The 16,254-nt window shown below is 44.6% G+C and overlaps 2 protein-coding genes across 6 annotated transcripts; both read left to right on the top strand.

Annotated features, from left to right (window-relative positions):
• Positions 1-188: 188 nt before the first annotated feature.
• zmp:0000001301 (rab9 effector protein with kelch motifs) lies at positions 189-6,431 on the top strand. Its single transcript, XM_035185051.2, has 20 exons — positions 189-452; positions 701-873; positions 1,249-1,315; positions 1,582-1,654; positions 1,778-1,820; positions 1,891-1,969; positions 2,187-2,275; positions 2,366-2,512; positions 2,697-2,748; positions 3,043-3,143; positions 3,245-3,330; positions 3,764-3,845; positions 3,922-4,007; positions 4,127-4,214; positions 4,317-4,365; positions 4,465-4,555; positions 4,988-5,088; positions 5,240-5,324; positions 5,667-5,771; positions 6,110-6,431. Exons 3-20 carry the CDS (start codon positions 1,254-1,256, stop codon positions 6,212-6,214), a joined length of 1,524 nt encoding a protein of 507 aa, XP_035040942.1. The 5' UTR covers positions 189-452; positions 701-873; positions 1,249-1,253; the 3' UTR covers positions 6,215-6,431.
• A 1,727-nt stretch (positions 6,432-8,158) lies between these two features.
• LOC118125748 (spindlin-Z) lies at positions 8,159-15,770 on the top strand. Of its 5 annotated transcripts, none has more exons than XM_035184678.2 (9): positions 8,164-8,307; positions 9,109-9,208; positions 10,831-10,913; positions 10,999-11,089; positions 11,343-11,391; positions 11,527-11,662; positions 11,737-11,854; positions 11,942-12,175; positions 12,367-15,770. In XM_035184678.2, the coding sequence occupies exons 4-9, from the start codon at positions 11,050-11,052 to the stop codon at positions 12,564-12,566; spliced, it is 777 nt and encodes a 258-aa protein (XP_035040569.1). In that variant the 5' UTR covers positions 8,164-8,307; positions 9,109-9,208; positions 10,831-10,913; positions 10,999-11,049; the 3' UTR covers positions 12,567-15,770. The 5 variants fall into 5 exon arrangements, with proteins under 5 accessions (XP_035040568.1, XP_035040569.1, XP_035040571.1 ...); XM_035184679.2 differs by lacking the exon at positions 8,164-8,307 and adding an exon at positions 8,446-8,585; XM_035184677.2 differs by lacking the exon at positions 9,109-9,208 and having other exon boundaries at positions 8,159-8,307.
• Positions 15,771-16,254: the final 484 nt, after the last annotated feature.

The raw sequence follows: 16,254 nt of genomic DNA, 5'->3' as shown, positions 1-16,254 counted from the left end.
TCGCGTGGTTTCTAATCTCTCTTTAATGGCTTTTGTTTTCATTTGGGTCAAAAATGTGTTGCTGAATCTTTCATCTTGTCTTTTATTTTGAAAGTGTTCTTGTTGACAGTGGCAGGAGGAGGAGAATGGGCGGGGACATCACGTGTCAGTGGCTGTGGTGTGTGTTTTGTGTGTGTGTGTTTTGTGTGTGCGTGTGAATTATACATGATGATAATGACCAGTGATGATGTAAAACGTGGTCACGTTTTACATCATCAATCCGCAGAGGATCCGAGGATTTAAAGCTCCAAAACATTTTTATTTTTGTTTCTGTTCTCACTAAATATGAATAAAGATTCGTTTGAATTTCTTCTTAATCTTTTGGGGGTCACGGAGGAAGCAGGTGTCTGCTGTCCCAGCATGCATCAGAAAAACAAAACAAAGCCATTCATTTGTCCTTGAAGATCCGTGTGGTGAGTAACTTGGCCAATGAGGACACGTGATATAATGAATATAAATGATATAGAGATATAAAGAAGATAGAAGATAGACTTGAGTCTACGTCCATTTTATACACAGTCTATTATTTGAGTCAGTGTCTGAGGAGGAAGGGTTCGTGACCTACACTGCAGCCAGCCACCAGGGGGCGATCAATATGCTTTGGCTTCACTTCTTTATTTACAGTCTAAACTCTCTCTTTCTCTCTCTCTCCTTCCTGAAGGAAGCGACTCACCTGCCATGTTTGGTTGAGGTGTTGCTAGGCAACATTGTACCTGCAGAGGAAAGTGTATCTCACCTGTAAACTGAGACGAGGACGCTGAGCCGACTCGTCCGAGGCTGAGAGCAGCTTCAACAAAACCCCGATAGAAGAAAAGACGTCAACTCAAACCACAGGTAAGTTTCCTTTGTACGACGGCTACTGGAAAAAACATGCGTCCACAGAGGCCACACTGACCTCTGACCTCTAAACATGTTTATGAAAACAAATGACGAGGATTCATGAGTTTGCATCACTTTAAGTCCATCATGTTGCTGTAGCACCACCTAGAGGTGACATGGCAGATTCGTTTTTGTAGGTTGATATGTCGTCATTAAATTTAGCGTCAGGTCAGGTGAAGGTTTAAATTAGAAATGGGTTCAGATTAATGTTAGCTGAAGGTTGGAATTAAGATTAGGTTTAGGTTGTAGTAAACATTGTGTGTGTGTGTGTCTGTGTGTGTCTGTGTGTGTGTGTGTGTGTGTGTGTGTGTGTGTGTCTGTGTGAGACAGTAAACATGGCCTTAGCCAGCGGTCACTGGCTGGAGAAAGAGACAAGAGGAGAAGCCCCGAGTTCGAGGTGAGTCACGTTTTTTTTTACAGTAAAAAGTAAACACAACGTATTTTGCAGCCTGACGTGGTCTAGTGTGACCAGTAGATGGCGCTGGCTAACGTGAGGTTGCTGTTAGTTAGCCCCTCTCTAATTGTAGTAGCATGTTTTACCATTTACCTGTAATTTCCCATTATGGCCATAGAGGCCGCTGTTGATGAAGTTTTCTGGTTTTACATTAATGTTCAGATGAAACTGTAAAAGATGAATGTTATTGGTCACATCTTTGTCCTCAGGTACGGACATGCTTTAGATGTGGCAGGAAACGTGGCCTTTCTGTTCGGAGGAGCGTCCAGCATCAACCAGGAGGTTAAATACCCCCCCCCCCCCATATTATACAATATACCAATGTACTCTTACTCTTACTTACATTTTTCATGCAGAACATTTTTGTGTCACGGTGTATTTTTACATTTTCCTCTCATCTTTTAGGAGAACATCCCTGTTTACTTCAACGACTTCTACATGTTAACAGGTACGACTTAAACTTACTGTTTTATTGTATTATTATTAAAAAAATAACATATTTTGAATCTTGATTTCAGTGTCTCCTGATGATGTGACGTGGGAGGAGATTCCTCAGAGTGGAGACGTTCCCTCGGCCAGAGAAGGACACACTCTGTGGTAAACTGTTCAACTATACGTAAACTATACACGTCTATAGCGTCATATCATTACACATTCTCTACTCTGTATATATTCTCTTTGTATATATTATTTCTATTCTATTTCTATACTTTTATTGGTTTCATGTGAAGGATCCTTGATCAGTGGGGCCACGTGAAGGTGTCTCACTACAATGATCACATTCTCTGATGGATTTTGACCTTGTGTCTGTCAGTGTCGTCGGAGGGAGGTTGTATCTGTTCGGTGGCGTCTCGAGCCCCGAAGCCACCGAGTGTCTCCCTGGAGTTTACAGCTTTGACATCGGTGAGGAGGCTACAGCAGCAGGAGCAAGAGAAGAACCTTTTATTAAAGTCAAACACGACTGTGATGATATTTCCTCTTCTTCTCTGACAGTGTCTCTGACCTGGGATTGCTTAGCAACCGGGGGCGTGGCCGTCAAAACCCTGAGACACAGCTCTGTTGCCGTTGGAGACAACATCTATGTGTATGGAGGAATTGTGGGAGGGAATCGAACCGACGACCTCCTGATCTTCAGCACAGGTCCAGAACATCAATTATAAACCATCTTTACCTCAATCGATTTCTATTATTATAGTTTTACTTTCAACTTCATTTTTGTTCATTTAGTTTTTATGTTCCTTGTCATTTCATGTATGAAAAGTTAATAATCATCATTATCATTTGACTTGTTTCTTATTGTCTCTCAAACTTCCTCCTGTTCCAGTGTCTCTCTCCTGGACGCCAGTTAAAACCAGTGGCTCGCTGCCTCCTGCTCTGTGAGAATCCTATCCCACCTTTATTAGAGGAATATTGAAATTAATTTTGAAGGAGACACGTGATGTTTTTTTAGTGTGTTCTTTCCTCTAGTGAGTTATAAAGAGTTTGAGAAGATCAAAACACTGAGTACGAACAGAATATGTCTCCTTCAACATGTCAGCATGTTCAAATGGGTTTTAATCTGTTGTATCTGTAATTTGTCATACACAGATAAGAATTCTGTGTGTGTGTGTGTGTGTGTGTGTGTGTGTGTGTGTGTGTGTGTGTGTGTGTGTGTGTGTGTGTGTGTGTAGGTGCGATCAGAGTCTGGCTCTGGTCGGGGATCAGCTCTTCATGTTCGGAGGTCACGGAGCAGGTGGAGACTTCTGTAAAGAGCTGCATGTCCTCAACACAGGTGAACACAGAGATCGGCCCCTAGAGGTCAGAAATATGCAGATCCTTTCAGGGGAAGCCAGTCGTCGCTGACCTTTGACCTTTGTGCCCCATTTTTCTTAGAAAACCTGTTGTGGCAGAAATTGGAAATGAAGGGAGACACACCTGCAGCCTGTAGCAGACACACACTGACTGCTCACCATGATAAAGTACACACGCACACACACACACACACACACACACACACACACACGAAATGTCATGATTGACAGCTGGGACTGACTCGTGATTGGTTGAGCATGTGTATGGGTGGGACCTTGATACCGTGGTTCCATCCTCCAATCACTACTGCACAGCCTCCAGATGACGTCAAAAGGGCAAGATGGCCGCTCCCGTGTCCAAGATGTTTTGGCTTCATGTTTGTACAACAGCAGAAAGTGGAGAAGAGTCGTCCATCTTTATTTACAGTCTATAATACAAACCATCTAAATAGTTTATCAATCAAAGTACTAAACACTAACAGCCAATCAGAGCAGACTGGGCCTTAAAGAGACAGGAGCTAATACCAAATGTTAACAATAATAAGACTAATTAAAGTGATTAACCTGAATATGAACATGTCTCCTCTCTGTCTCCATGAAGGACATCTACTTGTTTGGTGGCAGAAGCTTCACTGAGGACGGCACAGAGACATCGTCCAATGAAATCCACAAACTCAGTATTGGTGAGTGAGAAACTGAACGTTAACCGAAGAATAGAATCATCGTTCTGAGTTGTGGTCTTCCCCCGTGTTTCTCCAGCTAAGATGAAGTGGAAGGTTCCGCTGTACGTCGGGATTCCTCCGGCTCGTCGCCACGGACACACGACGTTCATCCTCCACAGTCACGTCAGTCATCAACCTCTCATTCATGTGGTTGTGATTATTATTGTCATGTGTTATAATGTGAAATAAACTGTGTGTGTGTGTGTGTGTGGTGTGTGTTGTGTGTTGTGTTGTGTTGACAGCTGTATGTGTTTGGAGGAAAGAATGAAGAGCAGGAGTTTAATGACCTGAAGGTGATGAAACTCATCAACCCCTCAGAGAGACAACCTGGTGTGTTATTCATTTACAATCTGAAAGAACAAACAACGTGTGGATGGTTTAACTCATATCTGAGGTTTATCTTTCAACGAGCTAACAGCTTCTCCTCCTCAGTGATGAAGGAGATCCTGTCAGAGTTCGGTCTTCAGGGAGTCAGTCACAGGTGCGTTTCTGTTTCACCTCCTCGCTGGTGTTTGCAGTTTCAGTGTCGAACTCTCAGCTTTAACAGCTTGGTTTCATTCTGGTTTTGACTGTTTCACAGTTTCACCCCCACAAAGGTCCCAAACGTCCGCTACGAGCTGAGCGAGTCGGCTCCGTGCAGCCAGACCCGTAACCCGGCGGCTGATCCTCAGGTGATGACGACACCCCCACCCCCACCCCACCCCCACCCCCACCCCCACCCCAGTCCTCTCTTCAGTTTCTGTTCTGTGGAAACACAAACTGAAGCTTTTGCTCAATCATGCTGATAAAGAATCAGCAATATATTTCATTATATATATTTAATTTTGTAAATACACATTTCATTATGTTGCTGTATATTTTATCTTATCATAGTTCTGATCATACATCTATTTTAATCATTTTATCTTGTGTCTAATGCTGTGTGACCTTAAAATTGCTTAAATTTGCCTTAAATTTCTCTTTTTCATTACTTGTAAATCACCTTGTAACTGTGTTTTGAAAGGTTCTGTATGAATGAAGTTTATAATTATTATTATCTACTTATATTCACTTGCTCTTTTTGATGGAGCTTCTCAGACTTTGATTCAAAGTGTCTCCTGCAGGCGTTCGTCCACAGAGATTTCAGTGCAGTTCGGGATCAGGCCATGAAACAGATCCAGGCGGCCTTCGCTCTGCTCGACCAGGAGTTCCACAAACTGGATCGGTACCTGTTGCTTTTCATTTGTTTAGTTTGTTTCACATCTTTACATATGACCACAGGTTAAAGTCTTCAATAAGAATGATTCATCTGGAGACTGATTCGACCGATTTAACTTTTAATATCATATAAACTAATAATGATGATTTTCTTCCAGAGAGAAGTCGGATTTGTCTAAAGCTGCTGCTGCTCTGCAGAAAGAGAAAGAAGCTCATGAGGCTCATAGACAACAACAGCAACAGGTCTGTTCCTGTTTTCATCTGGAATGATGTTAATTAATTATTGAATGACTTTAATCTATCTCATTTAATCAATCTAATCGATGTGGTTTACTTTAAAGTAACCAGATCCATTCTGTCTGCATCATCTGCTCTGATCCTTCTGTCTAAAACAACCTCATCTCTTCAGTTCTCTGATCTGACGTAGTTCACTGTCGTCAAATCAAATCAACACAAAATAAGTTGTGTGTGTGTGTGTGTGTGTGTGTGTGTGTGTGTGTGTGTGTGTGTGTGTGTGTGTGTGTGTGTGTGTGTGTGTGTGTGTGTTGTGTGTGTCGTGTGTGTGTCTGTGTCTGTGTGTGTCAGGAGCTGCAGGAGCTGCTGGACAGACATCGCTCTCAGAATGAGACCTGGCTCCGAGCCCGAGCTGAGGAGAACGACCGTGAGAGGAGAGAACTGTGCAGAGTCCGAGTCCGTTCAAACACACACACACTTTATTACTTCTTATTCTCCTGCTGACTTCACGAAACATCTGTATGAATATAGTTTTAATACTCTGATCAAAGCCTTTCAAGGAAATAACCACAATCCTGTCTGTCTGTCTGTCTGTCTGTCTGTCTGTCTCTCTCTCTCTCTCTCTCTCTCTCTGTCTGTCTGTCTGTCTGTCTGTCTGTCTGTCTGTCTGTGTCTCTCCTCTCTCTCTGTCTGTCTGTCTGTCTGTCTGTCTGTCTGTCTCTCTCTCTCTCTCTCTCTCTCTCTGTCTGTCTGTCTGTCTGTCTGTCTGTCTGTCTGTCTGTCTGTCTCCTCAGGAGGAGGTGCAGCAGGAGCAGGAGAGACTGAAGGAGGAGCAGAGCAGCATCCAGAAACGCAGCGAACATCTTCTGTCCATCATGCAGCAGTTCAAAGGGATGTGAGACAGACAGACAGACAGACAGACAGACAGACAGACAGACAGACAGACAGACAGACAGGCACAGACAGACAGACAGAGAGACAGATGTGGATGATAAACCTTCAATAAAAAAATCACCATTAAAGTTTGTATCTTTTATTGATGAGTGTTTAACAGCATTCAACATCATTATGAGTCTGTCTCTCTGTCTGTCTCTCTCTCTCTGTCTCTCTTTTTGGCAGCTCACCTGTCTCTCTCTGTCTCTCTTTTTGGCAGCTCACCTGTCTCTCTCTCTCTCTGTCTCTCTCTCTGTCTCTCTGTCTGTCTCTCTCTCTCTCTCTCTGTCTCTCTCTTTGGCAGCTCACCTGTCTCTCTCTCCTCTCTCTCTTTTGGCAGCTCACCTGTCTCTCTCTCTCTGTCTGTCTCTTTGGCAGCTCACCTGTCTCTCTCTCTGTCTCTCTCTCTCTTTGGCAGCTCACCTGTCTCTCTCTCTGTCTCTCTCTCTTTTTGGCAGCTCACCTGTCTCTCTCTCTGTCTCTCTCTCTTTTTGGCAGCTCACCTGTCTCTCTCTCTGTCTCTCTCTCTTTTGGCAGCTCACCTGTCTCTCTCTCTTGTCTGCTCTCTCTCTTCCTCTCTTTTGCGCTCACCTGTCTCTCTGTCTTCTCTCTCTCTTTTGGCAGCTCACCTGTCTCTCTGTCTGTCTCTCTCTCTCTCTCTCTGTCTCTCTGTCTGTCTCTCTTTTTGGCAGCTCACCTGTCTCTCTCTCTGTCTCTCTGTCTCTCTGCCTCTTTTTGGCAGCTCACCTGTCTCTCTCTCTCTCTGTCTCTCTCTCTCCTCTGTCTCTCTTTTGGCAGCTCACCTGTCTCTCTCTCTGTCTCTCTCTCTCTTTGGCAGCTCACCTGTCTCTCTCTCTGTCTGTCTCTCTTTTTGGCAGCTCACCTGTCTCTCTCTCTTTTGGCAGCTCACCTGTCTCTCTCTCTGTCTGTCTCTCTTTTTGGCAGCTCACCTGTCTCTCTCTCTGTCTCTCTCTCTTCTTTGGCAGCTCACCTGTCTCTCTCTCTGTCTGTCTCTCTTGTCTTTCTTCTTCTGTCTCTCTTTTGGCAGCTCACCTGTCTCTCTGTCTGTCTCTCTCTCTCTTTGGCAGCTCACCTGTCTCTCTGTCTGTCTCTCTCTCTCTGTCTCTGCTCTCTCTTTTGGCAGCTCACCTGTCTCTCTGTCTGTCTCTCTCTCTGTCTCTGTCTGTCCCTCATCCCTGTCTCTCTGTCTGTCTCTCTCTCTGTCTCTCTCTCTGTCTCCTCCACTGTCGCATTCACCACCAGGATCACTATTAAGCAGGTGGACCCAGCGTACTGCACCACTCTGTGTCCTTGTATTGACTCTCAGTCGCAGTTTCTGGCAGAGAGGCAGGGGCGGGGGGAGAGTGAAGCGCGTCATGCTCACGGTAATAACACCGGAAGTGAGGTGATAAAGTCAAATAAAAGTCTTTATTCACAACGTTTGAATATTAAATTGCACATTTGTTCTTTTTCTATCAGGGTTTGTTTTGTCTGTTGTAACCGTTACTCGCTCAGTGTGAACTTTTAACCTTAAGTGAGTTAAAACAATATGAATGCACAATTATAATAATTTAAAAATAATAATATGTATTATTATAATTATATATTTGTTGGTGAAAATTGGAATCAAAAACAAACGTTGCTGTATAGAATATAAATGAGAGCCAGGTCTGCTAACATGGAGGAGACGAGGTTAAACACGGACTCTGCCGGCAGCAGGTCTCCGGCCGGAATTCATCCTGAAGTTCACAATCATGAGAGTCGCCCTCTGCTGGTCACGTTAGATAATACACGGTTTAGGTACTTCCGCATTGGCTTCAGTTTTCGGAGTCGACGTCATTTATAAAAACTGTGTTTGCATCACATCACCTCCTCAGTCTCAGCTCATTCTGCAGCGCTTTTATTGTGAAAGTGTTGACCGGACGTGTGTGTCTTCCTGCCGCGTGTTGACGCTCCGGGTTGATTCTGGTTCCTGTGAAGTGGATCCGGACTCAGTGTGGACGGACCGAACCCGCCTCGGTCCCCTCAGACCCCCGCGTCTCCCTGAAGCCCACCGACGGTAAGACACAGAAACGAGCGCACACCTGTGCGAGAGGCCGCCGCTCGGCCGCAGGTAAACAACACGCTGAGCGCTCGTTTTGTCCGTTGCGTTCTCCCGCCGACGGTTGTTGCTGCGGGGGAGGGGCGGGGGAGCAGACAGCCACGGCTCCGGCTGCTCTGCGTGTCTGGGCTGTGTCTACCTGCTCCGGGGAAACGTGTCGGACACTGTCCCCTGTTGTCCGCGGGTCCGAGACCCCGACCCGCCCCTCTCTACCTGACCGGCAGCTGGACATAACAGTGAGTATTTTTAAAAAGGGACAACATGGCTGACTCTGCAGAACCTGCAGGTTCGTCAGTGCAGATGATGACAGAATATTTATTAATTATTTTCAAACCTTTGGTCAGGTGGTGTTCAAACCAGCAACCTCAGGTACTGACACAAAGAGGCAGTGGGAGTTTAAACCTTCATGTTTCACTCAGGGTTTGTTTGATTGAACCTGATGATGTGTAAAACAGCCTGTGATGAATTAAAGTTCAGCTTTAATTTGTTTAAATGTAAAACTTTTTGACAGATGATTGACATGCTTCATGCTCCTCATAACCACGCCCCCTTTACCAGCTTGTAATCAAATCAAACTAGAGGTCAAGGGTCACGGTGGAGCTGCAGGGAAACTACATCTGTTCACTGCTGATGTCACAGGCGAGAATCTTCTGAGGATTCACCTTTCAGTACGTCTGTTCCTTCTGAGCCACGAGGAGAACAGAGTCTGTGTTGAGTCTGAGCCTGAAGCTGCAGTTTGTGTTTCTGTCCCTGACACAGATAAAACCCGATACCGTGACCGACCCTGAACATCGCTTCTATCGCAACACTCTGATGTCGGATTAATTCACAACCGGTTTCAACAGGAAACTGTTGCAAGGTAACACAAAAGTTATCAAAATAAAACATTCTGGCCATGACCCATAGGGGGCTCTGTAGATGTGCGTCTCCCTCGCAACGATAAACTGATGTGAAAGTTGAGAAAGTTTAGTTTTTTTCTCTACATAAAAACAACAAAAAGCATCAGTGTGTGTGGCTGCAGGGGGCGCTGTTGCTCGGTAAAAGTTACATAGTGTTGCTTTAATACTTTAATGTAAATACTCTCGAGTTTTCCTTTATTCAAATACAGAAACACTGGCTCCTTGTTTAACACGTGAGCTTCATGAGCTTGTCGTGCTCGGAGCTGAGGTCCGGCTGTTTGAACTCGACCTGATGTGATCCAGATGTTCTGGAGGAAACTGAGTGAAACCTTCAGTGTTTGATACATTTTTCAGTTCTTACAGTACCAGTACAGAGTGTGTGTGTGTGTGTGTGTGTCCGGTGTGTGTGTCTGTGTGTGTGTGTGTGGTACTAGACTCCTCCTCTCTGGTCCCAGTTATTAAAGTTACACACCGGACTGGGTGACGTTTGGTCGTTGCTGGTCAGCGCTGCTCGGCCCCTCATGACAACAGATGACTAATCACGCGTTGCTCGGGGCAACGGGAAGGAAATCACCACCAGCTGCTGCCAAACGCTGCAAAATGTCTCTGGTGTTTCTGTCGTTGATTTTCCTCTGCAGGTAACGAGCAGGAAAACCCTGAAAACCCTTGACAGCATAAATCTGGATAAACGGGCAGATCCGGGAATTTATTTTCCGTTTCTCACACATGGTGAGAAAATGCGTTTGTCTTGGCAGAGTCAATGTTCTTCTACATCTCAAATGTAATTTGTTGAGACATTTCCCTGTTTCTCTTTCCGACTGTGTCCTCGTGTCCATGTTGGTCAGTCATGAATGAAATGAACGAGTTGAATGTCCTGGTTTGAAATGTGGCTTCACATCAGGCGCAGTGTCGATGTGGTTCCAGACGTGTGAGGTCACAAAATAATCAAAACAGTCGAAGCGTTGCTTTTCCCAGAAACTCGTCTTGTTAGTAATTAGATATTATCTGTGTCTTCATGTTATTGAGTTGTGGTTTGCAGATGAAGCTCCGGAGCAGTGGAGGGGACACAGATCAGTCAGAGGGTCGGATGTGTTAGACAGATAATGCACTGCAGGCTCCACTCTCAGGCTCCACTGATCAATAATTGAAGTTTCATGTTCCGGACATGAAACCTTTTAAAGGCAGAACTGCTCCTCCACAAACACACATTTACTCTTTCATGTTGAGATGTTCAGGTTCAGTTTGATGCTTTATGAGTTTTAAAAAAGAGAAATTCAGTCAGTTTGACAAAGACCAAGACTTTGGAGCCAGCTCAGAATGTGCATGTCCTGTTTGACACTGTATGTGGTTACACACTCATCGCAATCCAGACTGCATTACTCACCTGCACCCAACAGGTGGCAGCAGAGGGCGTTCCATGAATCACGACTGAAACAAAACTTTAATAATTCTATTTAAAAATCTAGAATTTAAAGTCATTTTACTGTGATTACCAGTCACAGTGAAATAAAACATAATTGTGTCTTTTTGTTTTCGGATCAATCATCTCACAGTTTTGTTGATTTGTGTTTTATTGTCACAGGTTTGATTCTGGTTTTGAGGCGCAGACGTGAAGTCTGAGTCCTGAACACAGAAGACGTCTCAACCTTTCCTGGAAACCTGAGCGTGAGTAAAACAGTCAATAGTAGTTGTCCTGGTTCCGCTGGTTACCTGTGATTGGTAGTTTAATGGTTGTGCGTCCTCTCGGCAGGTGACCTGCTGTGCGTCTGGGCAGCCTGGCTGCCTCCCTGCATCCAGATGAATGAAGAACGCTCCGGGACACAGAGACACAGCTGATACAGGTCAGAGGTCAACACTCACATGTCCCCCCCCTCGCCACAGAGGTTAATGTCTTCATCTAATGCAGTTCATTAAGTTTCTCTTTGTCTGATTAGAGGTTTGCAGCTGAATGTACTTTTAGGTTTTGTTCCACCCTGATGACAAACAGACACGTGGACGGTGGTGGAGGAGAAAATGATCCAGGATCTGTAGTAAACTCAGTGTTTTATATTTGCAGTGTTGGATGAACGTTGTGTGATTTGTTCTTCTCCTCAGGGCATGAAGGTGTTTCTGCAAATATGATGAAGAAAAAGAATCCTCACAAGTGAGTGGAGATGTGTCTCAGCTGATTTAGTTTGTGGCTGAAATAACTTTATTTACTGTAGCAGGAAACATGAGATCAGAGAGAAAGATGATGTTTCTGTTTCCACGTGAGAGAATCAAACATGTCACTGTACAGGAAACACAAGAGCAGCCTGGGTCCGACCACCAAAGTTCTGTCGCAGCCTCGATCCAACATCGTCGGCAGCAGGATCCAACACGTGTGGAAGGAGGGAGCAGGTCATGTGGTCTGGAAGGGAACGGTGCTCGACCAGGTAATCATCAGAGACGAGTCCACGGAGCCTCGGGATCATCACATGTGGTTCTCATCTGAATGTGTTTGCACCAGGTGCCAGTGAACCCGTCGCTCTACCTGATCAAGTACGATGGTTTCGACTGTGTTTATGGTCTGGAGCTGCACAAGGACGAGAGGGTTCAGGGGCTGGAGGTGCTTCCTGACCGACTGGGTGAGAGTCCACAGAACACACCGTCCTAAAAACCACGTCAACATGTTGCCAAGCTGCGTTAATATTATTAATTCTTTATCTCTGCAGCTAAATCCCGTGTGACAGACGCCAGCCTGGCAGACACCATGATAGGGAAAGCGGTGGAGCACATGTTTGAGACGGAGGAGGGTCCGAAGGAGGAGTGGCGGGGGATGGTTCTGGCCCGAGCTCCCATCGTGACCACCTGGTTCTACATCACCTACGAGAAAGACCCCGTCCTCTACATGTACCAGCTGCTGGACGATTATAAAGAAGGAGATCTCCGCATCATGCCCGACTCCAGTGAGTGAAGTTTCATAGGAACCCAACTACTTTGTCTCAGTGACACCTAGTGGCTGGAGGGGTTGTGTTTTCAATGAATTTTCCAAAAATGTTCCTTTAAATCTCTCGGAAATTAGGTTTAATCTTTGTTTTGCTCTGTTTTGGTTCATTAATATCAGCGGTGACATGTCTTGTTTTCCGTCTCTCTGCAGACGACAGCGTCCCGACGGAGAGGGAGCCCGGGGAGGTGGTGGACAGCCTGGTGGGTAAACAGGTCGAGTACGCCAAAGAGGATGGCGGCAAGCGAACCGGCATGGTCATTCACCAGGTGGAGGCCAAACCCTCCGTGTACTTCATCAAGTTTGACGACGACTTTCTCATTTACGTCTACGACCTGGTCAAAACTTCGTAAGAACCTGACGTTGACATCCAAACACCTGAAGTGTCCGATCCGGAGATGAAAAATGAAAACTCGCTGCAGAAGAACACAGGACAGATGCTCAGTGAAGATGAAGCCTCGTCTAAAATGGAAATCTGTCTTAAAGTGTTAAAGAAATCTGTCCGGAAATTCAGTTTTAATCCCGTATTTCAGTTGAAGATGAAACGAGGCCTTTTAGAAACTCACATTCTGAACAAAGATTTGCTGACAACTTAAAATCTGTTTCATCCCCTGAAGAAACCAAACCTGAGAAGAGAATCCTTCTTAGTGTCTGTTTCATCCAGTGAGCTGCAGAGGAAGCTCTTCGGTGTTGCTGACGTGTGATTAATTAGCAGAACTAATGATCATAACACATGGAAAAGTTTGACAAAGAAACAAGACGATCTCTGGAGAAATGTCTCGAGCTGCTGGCAGAAGAGAAAACGTGAACATGTTTCGTGACCCCAGAAAACGAGAAGACTCCGAGTGAGGAAGAAAAGTCTGGAGGTGAACGAAAGACGAGAAGGAGGCGAATTCTTGGTCCATGAAACAAAAAGCAAGAAAAACACTCACGTTAAGTCAAAATTAGTGAAAACAACCTTAGAAATAGATATAACTCATAAATATGACTCGATATGAGTCATTGGTTTTTTTCCTCCTCTGGCAGAAATGTTTTTCTGTACAACTGAGATTCACGAGACAGGAAACAGAGAGAGTTGTTTAAACTCTGAGTCTGAACCTTGAATACGAGTGTGAGTTGATTCATTATTAAAATATTAATTAACAAAAAAAACAATCGTCAACCAACTCGGACGCTTCGGTCGTTTCTGAAAGAAGAGTCTTTAAAAAAGATCCCAAATGGAAGTGGAGCGTTTGAGCTTCAGAGCTTCATCCCACTTTGTGCTTATTGTCCCGGCTCCACTTCACCAACATGAAGGTCAACAGATCAAACACACTTTCTTTCATCTTCGCCTGAACCCTGTCGTGAAGTCCTTTGATGTTGAAGACGATGGGACTTTCGGGTGATGTCACTGAAGCCTTTGGACTCGTGTCTCTTTCCCTCGGACGTCTGTTCCGCAGCACGTTTGCAGTCGGTTGTGTTTCATATATGAAGAGATTAAGACGAAGTGAAGGTTTAAATTTACTTTTGATTTTATTTTGGTTTACTCAAGACTGAATGTTTTTCATAAACCTGCGTTCTGTTCAGATCTTTGCTATTTGAACCGAGCTCAACGTTAGAGTCCAGTTTTTACCGGAGACGTTCGAAATCAAGTTGCCATTTTTTTGGTCGGCCAGCTGCACGTTTAAAAGATTACATTTTATTAACGTGAAAGAACATTTGGAAGCTGATTACTGTCATTTTCCTCCCAAATATTTCTACATTAGAATAAAAAGGAAACCAGTAAAGACCAGTGACTGTAAATAAAGATGGACGACGCTTCTCCACTTCCTCCTGTTGTTCAAAAATGAAGCCGAAATATTTAGGATACGAACGCTGCCATCTACTGGTGACGTTATTTGAATGTCCCGTCCATACACCTGCTCGACCAATCAGGAGCCAGAACTTGTTTTTAAAGTGTTTCTGATCAGTTTGGTTTTAATTAGTTATTTGATCAAATAAAAACAGGCTGAGACGTCATGATTGACAGCTGAGACTGACTCCTGATTGGTCAGGTGCATGTATGGGCGGGACCTATATACTACAGCTCTACTTCCTGATCACCACTTCACTGACTCTGACTCTTCAAGATGGCGGCGAAGGTATCCAGGATGTTTTGGCTTCATTTCCGGATAGTGGGAGGAAATGAAGGTGCGTCCTCCATCTTTAATTACAGTCTGTTTTCAACCAATCAAACGTCTCCGCTGAGTCGCTGCTCAGAAACGAGCTGTTTCTGTCAAACCTTCAGTCTTCGTGCTTCCTGTGATGTAGTTCGTTGCTGAGGCAGATTCCAGCTCTTATTATAACTGCACTAAAAAACTCTGCGATCTGGAGGTTTCTGCACTTGTGAGAAATCTGATCTGATCAGGATCAGTTCTCAGTGACGAGTCAGCGCGTCGTCACGAGGCCTCGACGCACAGCGAGGTTACGTCCAGTTCATTTTACTATTCAAATACAAACGGTTATTGTTGACGTTGGAATGACCTCGGCCTTCTGCCTTGTAATGTTTGTTTTTGTATGTTTTAAAATGTATGTTAATAATTTTTAATGTTAAAGGAAAAACCTGACGTGTTGCGTCTTCTTTCCATCTTCACAAGTCTGACATCAGCCAGCAGGACGGGTTTGCTGCTCGGCTCAAAGGCACTTAGGTAACATGCAGCGGGTGATTGGATTGAGTTAATGACGGAGTCGTTTGTTAGAAGTCAAACTAAGTCTTTGTCTTCTCAGGACGAGGAGCAGGAACAATTCTTTAACATTTCTATACTCACCTTTATAAACTTGTGAATGTATAAAAACCTTCACATCAACTTTAACTTCTGATCTGTTTTAAATCAAGTGATTTTAATACGAGCTGGTGACAGACCTGTTCTGTACATTTGTGTGTGAGGCTGGAACTTTACACAAAAGACAAAGAAAACATTTAGTTCATAACGATCAGGAGCGTAGTTACAGTTGGACTTTAATGCCTCAGCACAAAACAACAACCAAAAGACAAATGAGAGACAAATAAATAATCTTAAGTAAAAAGCAGGAAGCATGAAACAGTGAGCAGGTCTGAAGACACGGAGACGGATCAGAAACCATGACGACGGACCTCCCGGTTGAAAAACATCTCAGCTGTGACTTTGGTTTCCATTCACACAGAAAGATGATTTCCACAACGTCTGGAACGTGCTTCTCTTGTTTTTTTTGCTTCTCAAAGAAAATAGCTTCAGCAACAAATCAGACAATAAGACAGAAATTTGTCCGTTTTAGTTTTTTCATCTTTAGGTTGATGTGTCTTCACCGTCGTCTCCTCAGTCGGATGAAAACTTCACCTCTTTCCTGCATCTTATTATTAATAACTAATACTTTATCCACCACCTCTCTGTCTCTTGTCTTTCTATCCATCTCCCGTCTATAAGCAAATTAAAATGTAAACCAGAAACTTTGGATTTTCTTACTTCTGATGGAACCAAGCAAACAGCTCCCCCTGCCTGCAGTCTTCTGTAATACATGACGCTCGATACGTCCAAGTTCTATTCGATCTCGTCTGAATTCAAAATGTCACCGTTCTTTAAAATACACTCTGACCCTGGTTAATTCATCATGAAAGAAAAAGATGCAAATACTTTTCATTGGTTTTACTCTTCAGGCGTTGAACTGACGCAGTAGAGCAGCATGAGGAGCGAGCATGAGGAGGAGTGAGCAGGAGGAGCGAGCATGAGGAGTGAGCATGAGGAGCGAGCAGGAGGAGCGAGCAGGAGGAGGAGTGAGCATGAGGAGCGAGCAGGAGGAGGAGGAGCATGAGGAGAGGAGGGAGCAGGAGGAGTGAGCATGAGGACGAGCATGAGGAGGAGTGAGCAGGAGGAGACGAGCGGCATGAGGAGGAGGAGCAGGAGGAGCAGGAGCATGAGGAGGAGGAGTGAGCAGGAGGAGCGAGCAGGAGGAGGAGTGAGCATGAGGAGCGAGCAGGAGGCGGCAGGAGCCTAAAACAAGGGCACTTTTTACTGTCGGTTACCAGGCGCCATGTTGACGTGATGT

Source organism: Hippoglossus stenolepis, chromosome 18, assembly GCF_022539355.2.
Source record: "Hippoglossus stenolepis isolate QCI-W04-F060 chromosome 18, HSTE1.2, whole genome shotgun sequence".
Classification (NCBI taxonomy): Eukaryota; Metazoa; Chordata; class Actinopteri; order Pleuronectiformes; family Pleuronectidae; genus Hippoglossus; species Hippoglossus stenolepis.
The sequence above is the reverse complement of the archived record's forward strand: the minus strand, read 5'-3'. Positions and strand labels throughout refer to the sequence as shown.